The sequence below is a fragment of the Lepisma saccharinum genome, chromosome 2 (assembly GCF_977018435.1).
Source record: "Lepisma saccharinum chromosome 2, izLepSacc3.1, whole genome shotgun sequence".
Classification (NCBI taxonomy): Eukaryota; Metazoa; Arthropoda; class Insecta; order Zygentoma; family Lepismatidae; genus Lepisma; species Lepisma saccharinum.
Window position 1 is genome coordinate 209,239,557 of NC_139230.1, and position 20,859 is coordinate 209,260,415.

A 20,859-nucleotide genomic window follows, 5' to 3' on the forward strand; every position below is an offset into this window, starting at 1 on the left:
GATATAACCAATGTAATGATGTGAATAAATCATCAATTGGACATATACATATGAAGTCTATACTATTCTGCACTAAAACCATAGGAGAAATGAGGATACAAAATTCAAAAGTAATTTCCTTACAAATTCATAATTAGACTTCTCTGCTGCCAAATGAAGTTATGAAGTTTACACTTCATAAAAATACTACAAATCTTCTGCAGTTCATGCCTACATATTTATATAATGTTTATCAGTAACATTTCAGGATACGCAAGCTATAATGAACAAAGTCTCATTTCATTCAAGATTGACAAAGGATTAATCATTCAATAAACAATACAAAATGTCAGTATGTACACAATTTTTATCAGCACATATACAACTATTTATGGGCTGATGGAATTATTTTGTAAATCACATGAAAAGTGATGTCAACTTTTGAGCAATAGAATACAATTATCTATTCTTTGATATAATTTAATTATTGTTTATATTAATTCATTATATTCCACCAAACTGAAATTTATAATAATAAAAATAGCACAGCTATTTACAAATCACTTAACTTCATGGATTACCTAGATATATTTCTGAAATCTCTCAGAAATCGCAACTTGAAGCAAGTAAGCATTCCCTGCAAACATATTTTGCAGAAAATTTACTATCCATAATTGTCATCTGCTAGTAATTGTTTTAACATAGTTAACCCATCTGGAATATGATAACATGTATTTACGAAACATGATTACATCCAGTCATGTAACAGAAAGAAAATATATTGCGATTCTCTTTTGTAATGTACTGACATTACCAAACTGAATAAAAAGCTCCATATTACCAGCACTTGTCTGCAAAGTATATAGACATTCTCCAGTTGTTGGAATGTGTATACTTGTATATTTTTATTTGAATCTTTCTTTACCTCTAGAAGCAAACTTCACAAAATAAATATTGAAGCTACAGGTTTCTTCAGGTGCTGTTTTATACCTCTTAAAATGTGAATACAAACAGGGAACATATGAACTGTTGCATTAACGTCAACACAAAATAGGGTATTTCATGATAAATCTCCATATGTCAATGATCATTCAACCAGTTTCTTTATGGTTACACAAAAAAATACACAATCACACTATGTTTAATCTTTTCTTCCTTTGCTCCATTCTGCAGCACCATTGTCCAATATACTGTAGCAAGTTCCTTCCTGTCCATGACACCATATTCTAATTCTCCAATTATCAAGCACATGTATTATTCAATGAAGTTTACAAATTTTTGCAGAACCCTCATTGAGAATCACTGCCCTGCACCATGATGGTTGTGTCAAATTACAAGAGTATATAAGATATATGTATATATTTACATACAATGAACATGAAATCACAAAACATGGAATTACAGAAAAAAAAAATCCATTTAACTCCTGTAAAATGGAAAAAGAAGTCAATACATTAACGTTTCTCTCCCACATGTAAATAACGACTTATTTCATTGACTATTTACATGTGATGACTTTATCCTAGAATGTCAACAATCGAATTAACTATCAATATAAAGAAAACATGGTTGTTTAGTAAGTGTTGTTAATGCATCACACATGACTTAGAAGAGAGCAAGTGAAAAACAACATGCATACTAAGAGAGCTTTTGCTTCATAAAAATAATAATTATCCTGTATAAAGACATTTTCGTTTAGTACAAAGTTGAGCATGTTGGAGTTTAAACTCAGATTGCAGAATATGGGCTTATTTCTTTTTAGTACAAACAATATAAACTTTTGTATGCTTTCTGGAGACTTGAGGTAGCACAGCCAAAACTGAAAAACAACTACATATAAAAATTAAATTTAATATGTAAATTCTTCAGATACTGCAAGTTGTTTTAATGTGAAATAGCAAAATCAAATTTGACTCAACCTAGTTGCACATACAGCTTTTGCTCTTTAAAATTTCATCAATTTTGTTACAAAAAGTACAAAATCTTTAATCCATTTTTGTGCTATCAAAGCATCTACATATATTAGAAATTAGAAAAAAAATTGAAATACTGCTGGAATAAAAGTGAATAACTGAAAAAAAATATATAATGAAATGGCTAACAAGAAAAAAAGCCTAATTGATCAAGGGTGAACAGGAAAATACTGTTAATGGATAGTGCTAAATATATTTGCTATCAAGGCATAAAGGATATAAGAATATTATCATTATGTTTGAGTGTGTGTATACACTCATTATATTATATTTACTCCTGACAGTATTTAGTTATAATTTAAACTCAACATTGTGCCTATGTTGACAGAAACATTATAATAATTATGCATATTCAATCCGATTGCATCTGAACACAAAGATTAAACTAGATCAATCAAAGAATAATTCATTATGACTGTTAATTCAACTCAACAATAAAAATAACTATATCGAAACAAAACAACTTAAAAAACTGCTAAACTTTCCTTAAATTGGTCAGCTTACAATTAGAAATGTGAACCACATTACACACTGTATGATACTGGTTTTGTCAAATAATGGTGCAAGATTTGTAGTCACAAACATATCTTAAAATCATAATAAGCATGTATTGAAGATCATTCTGCTGGTCATGACTAAATTATACTTCTGGTATGTGGATGATAACAAATTGTTGCACCATATTAATCAGTATATATATAAAAAAAGCTACTGTAAATCATTGAAACTATCTTGCAAAAACATATTTGGGTTAAAATAATAACAAAGCAATAACGTTCAACAGTAAACAACAAATAATATCTGCTGTAATATTTTCACCTAATTTACAATACTTCCATCTCTTCTACAGATATAAATTTGAGGATGAGGGGAATATTTCTCCACAGTAATTACCACCTTGGAATAAACATTAATCTGTAGCTAAATATACTGCAGCCTGGAATGCATGCTATGTACATAACATTCTCATTATACATCGAATCCATTGCAATATGAAGGATATCATTTGCTCATCTGCTAACAGTATGAACTGAGTTTTAACAAAACTCAGATGAAGATACATCAGGCTGAGTGTCAAAATTTGAAATGTGAATCCAAGAAGAAAATATTAACATTTTTTACAGTGTGTCTGAAATATGAGCGATTTTATTGATATTCATAACTACTGTTATGCGATAGTAAGAGCAACCAAAATTATCAGAGAATGAGATTAATTCTTGTATTTATCATCTGATATCACTGGGAACTTATGAAATGGCAAAATTTGAATTTGAATGGAAAAAGAATGTGTAAGTGCCCTAGAGCAATACGTTTTTTAGTTCCATATTCTACCTTCTTCACTGGAGTAAAAAGCTATTGTTTAGTAATGAAAATGAAGTAATTAGGGAAAAGAAAGGAAAGAAAAAAAAATATGGGAAAAACCCAAAAAATGTACAATATGAATCACATACTCCAAAGTATTAAAGATCATGGATAGTGTGGTTAAGAGAGGGGTGCATTGCATAATGACATACATGTGAAGCTGACAGAACTATTAATACAGTGAAATTGCAGATATAAGTTTCATGATAGTACCTTTTTTTCTGGCGATCCCTGCCAATTTCTGTAAGGCTGCATACTATTATATTTCGGATATACAATTTTTCCAGTTATACATTCAGCGATTTTAGTCCCAACAAGGAAAAGACTTCAGTTATACATATTTAACTGAGCTTGCTTGAAAGAATGTTGCTCTTGGAGTTCAAGATTTCCGTGATGATAACATGTGCCCCATTGCCGTACAGGTTTCCATATCAGCTGCAACCACTGGACCAAACTCTCAACTTGGAATTATATTCATGTCGCTTGCATCGGAGAGCACGGAATGGGCAATGCACGCTTGAACCAGATTGGCCTGTGCTAAATAATCCTGCCTTTGTTCTTTGCATTGCGTTGGGCAAGTCGTATCTGCCTGAAGCAGATAGGAAACTGATATCTTTCAAACTGTCAGACAAGTCACTGGTGCCAAACTTTCCAGCCTGTCGTAAATGTTACAAACAAGATGAATAAAGGAAGGCGGAGTCAACATGAGCTTGAAGGTGGGGAAAGTTCTGCTGTTTTAGTTATTACCATAATAATTAAAGATAATACGATTGTTGAAGACGGAGAAGTTGCAGTACTTTTTTTTATGCAAACAAAATCACAAGTTTGCTAGTTTCTTTCTTTGTATACTTAATTTTACCATTGTAATTATTTTTCAATAATAAGTTTTTTCAGTTCTATGTTTTTTTCCCCTTCTGTCCCCCACAAAACATATAACTGAAATTTCACTGTATCTTCTTTTTCCATTTCTATCTATGGTAGTTTGTTACAAGAAACGGACTCAAAAAACTAAAAAGATTTTTGGCTTTGAAAGGTCAGCAGACTGCAAACGCCATATAGTAAATATTGTAAGCATGGTTACACTAAAGCTCTTCAACTTTAAGTTGAAAATGAACTTCTCTTACATTGTAGGCTATGAAATACAGAAGCTAGGAAAGGCAGCAAACATTAGGGCATTTCACACTAATGTTCATTTACAATTTCCATTTGTTACAATCACATTGCAAATCCATTACTTTAAATCACTCATTCCTGACATGCCCTTTCCTTCTGGAAAAATCCAAATATTCAATCACATGAATTAAGAAAAGGAAATCTACAGATTCCTTAAATTTTGGACAAAAATCATATTTTTGCACCACCCATTGCTCCAGCTAAATCTTCTTCATAATCTTGGTTCCATCTTACATCATCATTTGTTGGTCTAGGTTCATGTAGCACTCGTGACACTTGGTGTTCATTGGTGTATGATAACCTGTTTTCACAAATGACGATAAAACTTAGTATTATTTTCATATTCATACACATATTTATTTCATGTGATACAAACACTCTTAAGTTATCAAACAGAGGAGCAACTCGAGAGTTAGTAAACATGTACATGAAGAATATACATATCAATTAAGATTGATTATAAATCTTCGATAAAACATACATTACCTGAACAAAGTATCATCTCATAACTAGAGCTGAGCTGATACCACATTCACTTTGATCAATTGACTTGGTTTATTTTACTTCACCTTTCTGCAACTTTTGGCAAATCAAGAAGATGAGGATGAATGATGATATGGTGAAATTGATTAACTCCTAAGGCAGGTTTGACGTACAGCATACTGACCTACACATTTCTACCATGGGCAGTTTGACGTACACCATACATCCGCATCATGGCTCTAAATGAATGCCTGTTCCACGCCAATAGATGGCACGGAAAGAAATGAATTTTCTTCTGCTTGCTAGTGAGACTGTATTTTACTGCCAACTATTTTGCAAAAATATTTTGAAACTTACTTTTGTTTGTCCCTTGTTTGCGGTAGTTTTACGTAATGAAGGATGGCGGGGAGCAGCAAATTGAAGGGTCTTGTGAGAGACAAAATTCGTAAAATTATTGAAGAAAGTAACAATGATTCATCCTCTAGATTATTGTCAGGTAGTGAGGAAAGTGATTTAGACTATGCTGAAGTGGAATCTCAACAATCAAATGAAAACAGTGCTAATGACGAAACAGATTTGTCACCTGTTGCTGCTTTGGATGTGAAGAATGAAACAGGGACTGATGCTCAGGCAAAGTAATGTTAGTGCTGACTATTCCATAGTATACATTACTAAATTATTGTATTTATACTTTCTGAACAATGTTTGCAGGTTTAATAAACCCATGATATATACTTTACTTATGTTGAAAGATTCAATTGAATTGCATTAGTGGTACCAAAGATTCAGCATTTTAAACAATGCTGTGCGAATCTATCATGTTTCAGAGTTTAAAATTACCACCTAGGTGCTAGACTTCTGGGTATTAAAATTCCAGCCTATGGGGTTAAGGGACACTCACATAGAACACCCAGGTCATGATTTGAACATGGGACGCCTGGTGTCGGCGATACCACTTTGAACCGATACCGATACTCTTACTGATTCCTACAGATACTGATGCTTGAAGATTGTAACAATTTAAAAATATTGATTAATATTAGTGGGTGAATATTCCACTCCAATAGTTTTTCTTGTATGTACGCATTGCTTGCATGATAGAATTATTTTCCTGTAGTTTACGGTTATTACAAGCATAAGAAAACAGTTTTTTCTTTGTGACGTTTCACGCCACAAATTTTTTCCTGAGAGCACAAAGACTATGTTCTAATAATGAGGATATCAAAAATGAAGAAGAAAGGCTCTTTAATATAGCAAAAGAAAATGGCTTTCACACTAACAGAATAAACCAAATCAAAAAACAAGTTGCAAGAAAACTAAAGGAAAAGAGAAATACAGACAAAGATGAAAAATCTGTTGAAAAGAAATTTGTGTGCATTCCATTCCACAAGGGATTCTCACATAAAATTGCAAAAATTTTTAAAAGTTTTAATTTCAAAATTGTTTTTAAAGCACCAAGAAGTTTGGAATGTACATTTAATGAATTCAAAATGAGAAACTCGCTACCAGATGTGGAAACCACAGGAATATATAATATAAGTTGTTCATGTTCAAAAGATTATGTGGGACAAACAGCAAGGAAAATGGCAATAAGATGGCACGAACATGATTTGGACATTATAAATCTAAACCCAAGAACAGGTTTGTCAACTCATATCATCGAAGAGAAGCATTTGATTAAAAAGAGAAGGGTTTTAAAAAGATTAACGGGAAACACAGAGTTGAATGTCTGGGAAGCCTCGTTCATTGCAGAAGAACACTGGAATAAATTAAATAATGAAAATGGTAACATAGATCCAGTGTGGAGTTTTCTTTTTCACAAATGGAGTAAGCCACCATCTTTAAAATTTAATGTAACAGAAAACATCAAGAGACTTTGTGAAAACAATGATGAATTTGAATTACCTGATGATATTTGGGATTCATAATTTAAAAAATTCTAAAATAAAAATAAAATAGACTGCTTTTTTCACAGTTAAGTTGCTATATTACAACAATGTAACATTGACAACATCCATTATATAACAGATTCTTTTTGTTTAAAAATTACTAACCATTGTTATAACTGTATCTTTAGTCAAAATGAAAATAAATGTCTGATGAAAGGAGCGTGTGTTCTCCTGAAACGTCACAAAGAAAAAACTGTTTTCTTATGCTTGTAATAACCGTAAACTACAGGAAAATTATTCCACTCCAATTAGAGGCATCAAATTACCAGAATTTTGCTATAAAATATTTAAAAAAAATAATAAATCAGAATATTAAAAAAAATCCTGTTAAATAACCACAAATTTTGAATATTGAATTTTACATAACTTCCAGGATAATTGAACTCTGCGAAAGTGTTGTGCAGCGTTTTTGCGAACACCACTATCAATCGAAATGTCGAAAAATACCAGTAAATAAAATCCAATGATACTTTCTGTGACCTCCCCGATAGAGTAGTAGAAACGTCACCTTGTAATCAACAGGTCCCAGGTTCGATACCTGGTGGAGGTGCTTCAGATCCCACTTTAAAATGTAGGTCTAGTCCCGATTATCCTTTCTGTGAATAAAGTGGACTTAAAACAACAATTCAATCAATCAATCAAAACTGATAGTTTCTGACTCAGCCCTAGTCATAACTTTCTACATTCCCAAGTAAATTAAGAAAAATGCAAGTTTTAAGTTGAATTCAAATGAAAGATATGGACAACAAAAAAATCTAAATTTTCATGTTTTTTTTTACTGTTTTGGGATTATTTTGGGAAGGTTTTTCAACTTCCCAAAACCCCCTTGACTCTTAAACACGAAATTTAGAGTTTATTTACCGATGTGACACTTTCTGAAGTTTGAATTATCCTGCGAGTTATGTAATTCTCAGAAAATTGATTAATTCTGCTGTGAATATTTGAGAACAAGAATCGACCCCATTATACAGGAATAAACGTAATACTCTGGTAACTACATGTGCTATTACAAGGGTTATGTTTATTTTGTAACAAGTGCAGTTTTTAAATCAACTTTTGGATCATACTCACAATTTTAAAACCAAAATGTCATCTTACATACTGTTTTTCATCAGTTTTTAAACCGCTATAACACCAAAATTTTATTTTATTTACTGCTTTTGAACCAGAAATTGACTTAGTTTTTGTATCGAAAGTTTGCTTTTTTATTTACCAAAAATATGTGCCTCTATGTATAACTTAATTTAGTGCAAGTAGATGGGTATAATTACATCAGCATGTACCAATGTTCATTCCTAACCAAGGAATTAATCCTTGGTTATGCTACTGCATCACATAGCATGACCAGATACAGACACCCTAAATGTAATACATAGTACCAAATTGTAATTACCTGTTATCTAGTTCATCTTCAAAGGGATTGGTATTGCAGGTGCTGTTGCGTTCTCTATACTGGGGTGAATTACCAACACTAAGATCAATAGGACTTATACCGTACAAAGTCTCGATAGAACGTGAATTGGAACGGAATGGATTTGTATTATTGCTTGGATGATGGCAGTTTGCTGAATATCGGGGTGAAAATGGAGAATTATCATGGACAAAATAATTAGGATTATATGGAGAACTGTCATTGTAGCTACCAGGAGAATAAGGTGGAGGTGGATCTTCATGCATGGGAGCACATGGTATCAGGTTGTGGGTGCGCCGACGATACTGGCGAACACGTTCTTTAGCTTTAGTAACAGCTTGTTTGGCTGCACCAGACCCTATTAAGTAAAAAGAGAAAAAAAAATGAAACCAAATATCACATTTTATACATAAACTATTTATTGATACTTTTATAATAAAGAAAAGCACTTGAAAAAAAAAAAAAACATGATGTTCACATCTTACAAAATCAAATTTCACGTTCATCTCAGATAATGGCCCCCAGAAAAACATATCATCTTACTTTTACCTTCAATGGTGCCAACTTCTGAAAAACATTGGGTGCCCTCGATTCAGAGATTTCTTGTATAAAAATTTTTACAACACAAAACACATGCCATAAGCAGGGACATGAAATTTTCGCTTTAACGATAACGCCGAAAAGTTGAGGAAAGCAAAATAAAGTGTTTAAAATGTATTTGGGAAGGTTAAGGAGACATGTTTTTGGTGTTTCGGAATTGCAAAATAACGCGAATTACGCCATTTTTCAGAATAACACCGAATTTGCACTTTAACGCAAAAAATGTTGTGAAATATGCAATATAAACTGGGAATAACACTATCTTTGTTCAAAAAGAACTACCTGAAGCTGTATGAGATCTGTCATTTGTAGTCTGGGAGGTGAATGTTTGGTTCAAAAGAGATTGTCATGCTTCATTTATTGCAGTTTGGTGCAGACATGACTGACAATGCTTTGACCTCGTCCTGAAATAGAATTTGCCACAGGGATCTTATCAGAAGGGAAGTTTTGTAGGAACGGGAAAATTTTCAGGGAGAAATGCCTGTTGTGTTGCGGGTGAGGTGGTTAGGGGTGTAGGTGTATGTAGGGTATTTTGAGGTGTAAGAGGGATTCTTTGCATTAGGGAAATTCCAATCAGTCAGAATCCCTGAGGCTGCATTTCCTTTTCCTGCTTTGGTGTACTTTGCAGTATGACAAAGCCAGCAGTAAATGCATTAGTTTGCTTCTAAAATACCTTATGCTTCAGAGAGAACTACATTATTTTGTCATCATTCAATTGCAACATAACACGCAACACGGGAGCGGAAGGATTTCTTGATTAAGCGCAATGGAAGTGAGAGGCACATGGAGAAGAGAAGTTTGTTTGTTTGAATTGTTGTTTTACGTCCACTTTATGCACATAAAGGCTAACCAGGATTGGACCTACAGTTTGTGGTTATTTCAAGGTGGCCACGTTACCACTATGCTGTCGGGTAGGTCCGAGAAGAAAAGTAAAGCGAGTGAAACAAACCAGCAACTTTCTGTCGTCGAAGGCTTCGAGAGGCTTAAAAAAGGAAATAAGACAAGGAGTACATCACACTTCAAACTTTGGAAGCCTTTGTTAAAGAATCATTCCATTGGAGTGAATGTAAAAAAAATGCTAGATTTCTATTTAGAAGTGCTTTTTTATAGAAAGTGTGGTGAGTGAATACTGTGTGAACATTTACTACACACCATCTATGCGTGGGAAATCATTGGGTGATATCCTTCAATAAACATTTCATATTTAGTGACTGATGAAATGAAGTAGTTTTCCAAATGCAAGAAATTTGGTCATTTCTCACAAAGGTAAGCCTTAAATTTATTTCTCTTTGTCATTAAAACTAAAATTTGCCTTAATTTTCCATAACTAACATCTTATGCATAGAAGAAACCGTAAAAATGCATGTAAAAATAACACCGATTTTCAATTAATAACACCAAATGTTGCTTTAAACCACGAAAAATAACACCGGATTGCAGTAAAAAATAACCTCGAAATTTAGGGAAAAATAAAACTAAAACTTCACATCCCTAGCCATACGTCATTGTGTCCTCCCTTACTTTGACAATAATGATATGACAACGGACAGTGTAAATAATATAGAACAGTGGTTCTCAACCTTCATGAGCCTGCGACCAGGTAACTTAATTTCTTCTAAATGTGGATGACACAATACCAACAATTTTACTCATAAATAGTTTACTAATTTTTTAAACTTTATACTAGTTTAATATGTAGCCCTAAAATTTAATATTAAGAAATAAATTATGGCATAATCATATAGTATCAGTTCAATTATCTAAGCTTGTTGACAAAATATAAAATTTGGTTTAAATTAGTTGACAACTGCATCTAATGGAATCTTTTAGTTTCCTCTGGCTAATATTATTATATTAATTTAGTAAGTGCTGATTTTCATTGTAATATTCGTTTTGGACACTAAAAAATTCCAATTAATCAAAATATTTCTACTTTCATAAATTTGTTAATGAAAATTGCTGCACAAACTAAATTGACCATGGTGGAATGCAACCGGTTAGATAGTTTAATCACTCACTATCACTGTCGCTATAGTATTTCTGGTTACCCCAGTTGAAACCCAAATGAAAGGCCATCTTTCAAGGTAGTTGCATGCTCATGCTACAAGTAGGTTCACCCTTCCTGCTCTTAACTCGAGAAAAACCCAACCATGAAAATTCACATTTGGCATGGCACCTCTCAGCGACTTTGATTGCTCACTGACATTGTCGTGAAAAGATTTTCGGTTACCGCTAGTGAAACCCGAATGAAAGTGCATCTATCCAGGTGGTTGTCAGCTAATGCTGAAAGTCACTTCACTCTTCTGGCTTGAACTCTAGAAACCCCATGATTGTAATTCAAATTTGGAAGTTGCATGACTAACAGTTCCCTCTCAGTGGATTTGATTTCTCACCAACATGGCAAGAAAGGAATTCCTCTTATTTCTAGTAAATGTCAAACGAAAGGCCATCTTCCAGGTGGTTGCCAGCTCGGGCTGCAAGTTTCAAACTTCAGGAGAACCTCTCATGGCTAGCAGTATAGAACAGTAACAAGAATCAAATTGGAGATCTTCTGAAAATCTTTATGTGTAGAGACGTGTCTATAATTATGAAACTGTTTATTTTGTTAAATGCAGGGACTTTCCTTCAAAATATAATAACAATACGAGGCAAATTATTGGGTGGGCTCAACCCTCACAGGTCCATCAAGTTGGCACCACTGTTCACCCTACTTAGTTTTCAAGACATAAATGCTACAGCAAACATTTCATAACAATCATCGGCTCTGCTTCTGCACTTTGGATATATATGAATTATGCTTAAGATTGAATCAGTGTTGATGTAACGGACCACCATATTTTCTCACACAAAGATACAAATTTATGTAAACTGAGGTCCTTTCTTATGTCTACTCCTCTTACCTGTGTATTTTATCTCCTGGATATCTTTGTCTTGCACATCAGGAAGTTCATATGCTATATCCCTATGAGCTTCATAGATAACATGGCATTTATGGGCTAATTCTAGGTAAGATTCCGATAGTTTTAGTAATCCTTCTTTTACACGTATAAGCTTTACTGCTTCATTCTCACGTATTCGGTCCACAACTGAAAGAGGTTACAAGAATGTTATAATTATGTAACAAATAATGCAGTTATTTACTATTAAAATTAGGGCTGAGTCGATACCACTTTCAACCGATATACTCTTACAGATTCCCACCGATAATGATACTTGAAAATTACAATAATTAAAATTTGTTCAAAATATTGACCAATATTGATGTGTAAATATTCTTCTCTAATTATACGCATGAATTTAAAAAGAAATGTGCTTTAGAGTATTCAAGAATTCCATCAGAATATTAAAAATCGATATTATGTAATAAAAAAATTACAGTTTTTCGTGTAAAATAAAAAGAAAGTTTGGATTTTACATAAATTCCAGGATAATTACACTCTGTGAAAATGTCGTGTGGCATTTTTGCAGACCCCGTGAAGGGCCAAGATGCCAGAAAAGTATCGGCTGGTATCAGAAGATGAATCCCAACTGATACTTTCCGATACCAATACCGCTCATCTTCATATTACCAGCAAAGGGAATGCATCAGTAATTCTCCAGACCGCAGACTACAACAAGAAAATTTCAGACAGCAGCAGTTGAAAGGAAGACTAGAGCACTTTTGAAGAAAACATCTTTTCCGAAACAGATTCAGGACAAACTGACACCAGATGGAACAATACTGCCACGGCTATACGGACTCCCCAAAATACATAAGTGCCATTAAGACCGATCGTCAGCGCCATTGGATGACCAATCAGAAGTGTCCATGACTGTACAAACTACATAAACTGATGAAATGTGTAATCATTGGCTTCAGTATCAGCTCAGCAAACATATTGGCATTATTTCTAGAGCATCGAGTCTTTTGTTATTTGTAACATGACTCTGCCATATACTTTTGTAGCGATATCATTCGAGGAGCTGACCAGCAATAATTCAAGACCAAACATGCAATTAGAAAAAGTTGAAAGCAGTTCATCAGTGAAAATGTTCTTTTTGTTTAAGTGAAATTTAAAGGCAAAAATAAATATAAAAGAAGTTAATGTACATCTATTCATTCACACTTTTTAAATTGTTTGTATTAATTGTATCAATAACAGCATCACTAAATAAGATTTTCATGAACCATCTGCAAAATTCTGTTCATGGGGCCACTCTTCATGTAGCGCGAGTTGCTGGTGCACCACGAAGCCCTGGGCGTAAAACTAGTGAGAGTTAAATACAACTCACGTGGCAGCTAATGTGTTAAGTTTCATAACATATTTAGATCACCAAGTTAGCTATCATACTACAAATGACCAAGTGGGTGAAAGGATAACTACAAACACATACGGCATTATGCCCTCGCTGTCGTTCACTCTAGGATTTGGTTGTGACAAGTGGCGGTTTAGTTCGTAGAGCATCCGACTGCCAGACAGGATATCTGGGTTTGATTCCAGAGCATGGTGCTGATCACATCACCTCCAATATGGTCACGATCAAGAACGTGTGGAGCCTTACATCTATGCACCTTCATAGGATGGTGCATTACATGCAATTGGGATTCAATTGTTCCTGCACATATCATACAATACACATACACCAATTACCTTCTAATTGTGCCAGATCTCTGGACCTTTCTGCTTGTGCTAGCCTTATTTCCAGTTGTCGAACCTCTTCAGCTGTGGCCTTCTTTGCAGCTTTTTTCAGTTCCTTTTTGATCTTTGTTTCACGCAGTTCACATGCTGCTAGATGATTTCTTGCCTGGTCAACATGGCGTTCCCCTTCTAGGATCATGTCGAACTGATATTTAAAATCCTTCAAGTGCTCTGTAGAGATTAATATAGTTAAAAATTGTAGAAGTTATATAATTTCTTAAATGCTAGGAAGAGCATAAATTTTTGCATAATTTACATGAAAGTATTCTAGTGTATCTATTGTTTCATTATTGTAGAGTAGGGTAGTGGGAAAAATACTTTTGGGCAGGCTTTGAAAGTGTCTTTTATCATGCTGTTTATTTCTTTGTCGTGGGTTTTACCAAGGTTGTAAAAATCATTACTGATGACTGGGGGTAAAGGCAGCTGTAGTGTGGTGCTAATCACATCACCTCCAAAATGATGTGATCGAGGATGTGTGGGGCCCTACCCTTACATCCCCGAAATGCACCTTCATGGCACAGTGAACTTTACCTTACCTTACCACTTTATACCCATATAGGCCAATTGGGACTGGACCCACAGTTTAAAGTGGAATTCAAACCTCTATGTGCTTCTTTCATGAAGCCCTAGCTTATGTGAGGACAACAATCTATGATGTATGACTTCTGCTTTCCTACAATGTAGTGTTTTGAAATTGTCCAGAATAGTTACCAGTTTTTGAATATAAATACCACATGGCAATTAAGAGATTTGTGCTTTTATTTTACCCTGAATATTCAATTATAAGATACAATAAAAGAACAGTGTCAATCACAACTCATATTTAACACAAAATTAATGAAAACTGCACATTTTACAAACTCCAGAAAAGTCTCAAAGTATCAGTGATAAAATTCAAACAAATATTTCAAAAGCTGACATTACTGGTATCACCCATACTGACTTTGCGATATCAGTTCTGCACTAATTAAAAAAATATATTGAAACGATGACAAGCAAACACTGTACCAGTTAATGTAGGCTCTAATATACATCTTCAAGAAAAATCTGCAAACTATAGATTTCCTAATGACATTGTTACAATTATTCAAAAGACAAATATCTTACTTGTATTTGGTTGTTGTGACATTGACGATGAACAATGGTTAGGTGGATTTGATGAAAAAGAAAATGCAACATAACACCTATGGCCTGGCTGGGATCCAGAACCTTTGTCAGCACAAGCGGTAAAGGTTCCAAATGTTTAATGACCTTTTACAAGTCTTACAGGAGTATTAGGAAGTGCTTTAGAACACTGAAAATAATTGTGGACATAAGTTCAAATCTTGGAGAAACTAATTAGCAGTTAAAAACTTCAAGTATTATTTACCAGAGAAATTATAGTTTGAAAACTAGCTGACACAAGTATCCTAAACAAAATTCTGTCAAACATATAAATAGATACTCACCAGTGACAGCAGACGTTAATTGCTTGTTGCATTCTGTTGATAACAATAAACAACAAAGAACATTTCCAAATTGTCCTTTGAAAAAGCATTGAACAATGACTTGTATTGTGAAAATGAACTTTTCACATCACACACAGTCAGACATGCATATTTGAAGTGCAAGATGACATGAAATCAATTTCACCTACATGTTAGGACCTTGCAATGAAGGGGCCCCAGGCGGAGCTTTAAACTGTAGGTTAGTAGTACAGTCACAGACACTTCTGGGTTGTAGCGATTCCATTGAAAGTAAGCAAGATGATTGCAACCCAGGAGTGCCCATGACTGTACAATGCCATTGTAGGAAAAGAATTGCCATTATTGAGTGGTCTGATGTGGAGTCCCGAATAGGATAGTAATTTGCTAATTTACTGCGTATTTCATCTATTTTATGCATTAATTCCAAAATATGTGTTTACACAAAAAAATCTGAAACTTTATTTTGTATGGAATGTCTAACATATATGCACGTTATGTTCTTTCACTAAAAATATGTGTTTTATGTGTTAAAGATAAAATTGTGCATCTTCAGGGTAGCCACTCTAAGACCACGATAAAATTCAAGCAAAATTCCCAGTTTTCAAGGCAGACTTTCCGAAAATTCAAGGGTACAAGCACATGCTTTCACTATTTCAACTTTATGTATTACCACTTCTTACCACCCACACGCATACACACAATAAAATATATTAACAATATAAAGGGTCTGTGTGATTCCAATGTATCCAAAAATTCAAATTCAATTCAATTAAACAGTATATATATTTAGAACATTTAATTGAAGGTGCGGAGTTTACATTTGCTATTTCACACACTCAGAACTGAAACACATCTACAAAAACAAGTCACAAATATTACGGGATATACTAATCTACAATAAATTGTTAATTGTATAAGAATTTCAAATTCATATTTACCTCATCAACTTCAAGATGTCTTATCTTGAAATAATCTTCCGTCCGTCAGATAGATAGTTCTGCAAAGGACACTACCAAAGTTAACGGATTGAGAGAGTTTTGTTTTATTTTCCACGCAGATTTCTTTTCCTTGATAAGAACAGAATCTATGGTGTGAAAAACTTGCCTCAGGGAATTTATAAATATGTATAAATTCAAACAGATTTGTATTAATAAAAGTCACAACTTTTCACGTCTACGGAGAAAAATTAATGCGTAATTCCCAGAATTCCTGGTAAGTAGCCACCCTGATCTTTATGTGAAATAATGTAGCGTTCCATCATGAACGTGGGGATATTAAATAGGGATGTAACTTGCCCCTCTCGATTAGTACTATTGATGGTAGAGACAGCCCTGAACGGGCCAGGTACAAATATCTAACATTAATATAGACTCATGATTAGGTTTTATACTGAACTGAGCAATGCGAATGGCAGATAAGGGTGTAGGATAGCTTACCCTGATTGGTTTAGAAAACAGACCAATAGCTCCTGCTTCTCCGATGATTCCAAGTAGAAAGACCTCGTGTCGCTCTCATGCACACCTATTTAAACCCTCGCTTGGCCTCTCGTCACCTCTAGCCAAAGGCCAGTGTTCTTAGCATTCCCTGTAAAAGGCTCATCCTACACATTTCTGAGCAGGAGCTGGCAAGGTCTGCCAGGGTCAATATTTCTGAAACTGAGCGGATATGCTACGCTATGCTACTTTGCAGATTACATTGCAGCCATATGATTGGCACTCCCATCGAGTATGGCTGACTTCTGAATGAAGGAAAAAATATGGTTTTAGCTAAAATCCACTTCCTCGTATGGTTACTAGGCTCTGAAGTACATGTCAACAAACATAAATAGAAATCAAGCCATGCCCCATGTGTACCATGATTAGTTCTGAATTAAACAAATGGAACGTGGGTCATGCAAACACTATATATAATTGTCAAAAAGTCATTATCAGCCACCATGGTGTTTCTTCATAAGACTCCACTGTCCTCAATGACAGACAAGCTGGAAATCAGGCACTTACAATAATAAAGGAAACTGTATTTGACAAACCTGTAAATTCTTTCTGCACTTCTGTCCACAGAGAGTTCAACTCAGCCAGTTGCGTAAAAGTGTCTTGAATAGCACGATTCTCATCGTTCACTGACCACTTTAACATATCTTGAGCAGCAGTGTTCTGAGCCAGCATAAAAGCTTTAGCAGATGATCTGACATCCTTCAGCTCCGAGATCACCATGTTCAAATCTCCATGACCACTCCCCATTGATTTTAATCGGACACTACTCCTGAAAGGAACATCATTTTGTTTCACAACATATCAATAAATAGATTGTTTGTGATAGTAATACAAAATTAATTCTACAATAGAAACTTTGTGGTGATTCCACAGACTGAAGACAATGCCACAACAATGAACTCTTAAATATGAATTCACCAATTTTAAGACCTACAGTAGCTTGAAAGAAAATGGCATTTGTTACAATCTATTATATATACATACATGGCTTGAATATTGTTTTTCAATTACTGTATAAAATTAGCAATCAATTTAAATCTGACACCATCAACTTACCGTAGAAAATGAAACTGACCTAATGATTCACAAATAGTTTCCTTGTATATTTTTTACTAGAAATTAATACAGTGAGGTATTTATATTAAAGGTACTGAAGTAAGTCTTGAAGCTTTCCTGGCAACAAATGATAAAAAGATTCTCTTGGGTTATCAACCAGGTGAGTTGAAGCTACTGTTTCCGCAGAAATTTCTGATTTTTTTTATGCATGAAATTATGAAAATATATGATTCCTTAAATCACTTTCATTAAACAATAAAGGATAGAATCTTGTAATAATTTGTAATCCATTTTGGCATCATTATATTGCTGTTCATCAATTATTTTTGCTTCTGATACCTAAAAGTATTGACATTAGTAGTTTCAAAAGAAACATTAGAAGGCTAACTACACAATGGTGTTACCACCGAATATACTGAATTAGTTCAGCTCAGCACATTTCTATTGAACAAATTCAGCTAGATTTTCAACCAGACTACACTGCCTAGAGTAACGTCAGGAACTGGTTAGAATTAACAAAAAACTGACCCACCAACCAAAATTATGGAGGCCAGTTTTGTGAATGATACATTCATACACACAGCTACACCATATCATAACACTATCAATGGTGGAAAACAAACAAATCCTACCTCATTAGAAAGTCACAAGCTGGACTGAAATGTTTATGAGATTGCAGCACTACCTTAAAAGTTCTATTATACTTCTCTCATGTTTATGTTGTTTTAACTTCCTTAAAGTACTAAAACTCCAGATAATTATTATGACACAACATAGGCGGAACATGCAGAGGGAGATCTGCTCCCCCCCCATTCTCCTCAGCAATAGGCTACCCTGGAGTTGCTTTCCATTCTCAACTAACATTTTTTGCAAATAATCTGTACATAAGAATCAATAAACTTGATCCCCCCCTCTCCCTGCAGGTAACTCCCAAGTTATATCTATATGATTATTTCACAGTAGTGAAATAATGTGGGCAGTATCGGCAAGGGAACCTATCCGATGGTGTAGTGGTAAAATCATGGCCTTGTAATCAAGGGGCCCCATGTTCAATACCTGGTGGAGGCACATTGCACAGTGGTTCGGATACCACCTTAAACTGTAGGTAAAGGTAAAAAAGGTAAAGTGTTCCCCTGTGCATAGCACTCGAGGTTCGGTATAATTTAACAATACAGGGAATTTCTCCAATGTGTTTGAAATTTCGGATACTTACTAATTTGGGTCTCCTAATCACAAATCTGCACTTAAAATTTGGCGCTCACGTATAGAAATTCCTGAATTATGGCTAGCCCCACGGACCATTGGCGCTAGCCCCACGAACCATTGGCGCGTGGTTAGGTTAGGAAACATAGTTAAATTTTAAGGTTGTAATAATATCAGGAATATATATATTTCATTCTTTAAGTATTCGAAATGGAAAATCTTGCGATAAATAATGAGCAATTGTGCATTGTCGGTTGCAATGACTGACCCTCTTATTTTGCAAGTTTGACACGTGAGCGCCAAATTTTAACTTCAGATTCGTGATTAGGAGCCCTAATTTAGTGAGTATGCCGAATTTCAAACAAAATGGAGAAATTCCTGGTATTGTAAAATCGCTCCGTAGGTTCAGTCCCGATTAGCCATTCTGTGCATAAAATGGACTAAAAACAACAAATAAAAAAATCAAAGTATCAGCAAGGGACGGGTTACAGATATCCTCCATTTACTTTACGTACCATTAATCCAGCTGTTTACATTTGTTTCTATTTACAACCAACCTAACTAAGGGTTGTCATATCCATTTGAACTTCTTAAACAAACATATTCTGGCAAAATTTATAGCAATAGTAAATTAATGTTTGAGTTTCTTCCCTTCATTACACAAGTATCTCTCTCACCAATACCTTCAAAGCTCTCTTTGATAATTCTACACACACAATGCCCCTGTATATGCCCTTGGGTTATATATCCAAGCAAATAGACTTGAAAAACAAACATTTCTAAAATTGCAACAAGCTGCACATCTACAATGGGAGCCACATTCATAAAGGAAAGGAAGGTCAAGGGTGTATATTACAGATTACGAACACCAATGTAATTAACATGGGATTGTAATAATTAGCTTCGTCCAGTCATACTGATTCAAGGGGGACTTTTAATATCAAAACCATCAGCACTGAACTCCTCAAGGTCTTCATCAAGTTTTAAATAACAATACCGGTAGTTAATATGTTGTGCTATTTGTACATGGGATAAAGCAGTATTAAAATTTAGTCACAAGCTATTTTCCCCCAAAACATTCCAGCAATTTGGGACTCTTGTGGATATCTATAACAGGGAAATTTCCATGTTATACAGGGTAATGGATCTGCAGGATTCTGAAAAAATTCACTCTTACCTGATCTCTTGACATTTCTTCGATGATAAAGAAACCGATATTGTGTAGGAAGTACTCGCACAATGTATAATTGTTTACAGAATAACGGAAAACCTAAAACGTAAACATATCATCTACTACAATGTACATGATAACATACCTTCTTATGGCTTTACTGGCTTTGTCCATATTATTTTCAGAAATTTTGGTGCTTTAGTGAGCTAAATCATTCAGATGTTATGTTCGCACAGGATACAAGCATCCAATCATCCATCCACTTGAGATGTTAGTACCTACAGAATACACTAGAGTGTGCTGGCGTCCATACAGAAGTAAAACTAATATGGAGGTCGTGATTGTTTCCCAAACGTAGGTTCATCGACCCTTTCACTTCCACAAGTGCACACTCTTCACCTTTCTAGATCCACCATCACAAAAGTGCTGTAATATTCTCTCTATATTATGTGATCTCCATGAAGCTACTGTGATTTTTTTTTCATTTAAAATATTTCAAACATTTTCAATCACGTTTTAGAAAGCACAACAACATTCACTTGCTAACATTAAACAAAGAACCCTAATCACTGGTAATAAATCAATCAAGAAATACTATCTCGTCTGTCCCGTAAATGTGAAAGACTGTAAGAGCTAATAAGGTTAGTAAGAAGAACCCGTGGTTTTATCTACGCCCCAGAGTCATGGACGTCCGCAGGATTTCTTCCTGGGAGGGGCAAGCAATGTACTTTTTCCAGGAGCCGGAGGGAGAGGGGGCAATCGAAGCACATTTTCGCCCATGATAGTGTTTACCCTTCAAAAGCACTCCTCCAGTTTGAAAATATGTTCCTGCAACATCTCAATAATTATTACTGTGACTGA

General features: G+C 34.5%; 1 protein-coding gene across 1 annotated transcript; it reads right to left on the reverse strand.

Moving 5' to 3' along the window:
* Positions 1-1,814: 1,814 nt before the first annotated feature.
* On the reverse strand, positions 1,815-20,267 carry LOC145984290 (uncharacterized). Its single transcript, XM_083117931.1, has 6 exons — positions 20,144-20,267; positions 17,105-17,337; positions 13,562-13,780; positions 11,831-12,016; positions 8,313-8,688; positions 1,815-4,788 (listed from the first exon to the last, which is right to left on the reverse strand). The coding sequence occupies exons 1-6, from the start codon at positions 20,170-20,172 to the stop codon at positions 4,659-4,661; spliced, it is 1,173 nt and encodes a 390-aa protein (XP_082974057.1). The 5' UTR covers positions 20,173-20,267; the 3' UTR covers positions 1,815-4,658.
* Positions 20,268-20,859: the final 592 nt, after the last annotated feature.

Excerpts from the sequence above, each read along its gene's own strand:
- LOC145984290 (XM_083117931.1), bottom strand. The coding sequence starts at position 20,172 with ATGGACAAAGCCAGTAAAGCCATAAGAAG. Across the intron at positions 13,781-17,104 it reads AGTGCAGAAAGAATTTACAG|AGCACTTGAAGGATTTTAAA; the intron begins GTTTGTCAAATA and ends TAATCTCTACAG. Across the intron at positions 8,689-11,830 it reads CCAGGAGATAAAATACACAG|GGTCTGGTGCAGCCAAACAA; the intron begins GTAAGAGGAGTA and ends TTTACTTAATAG.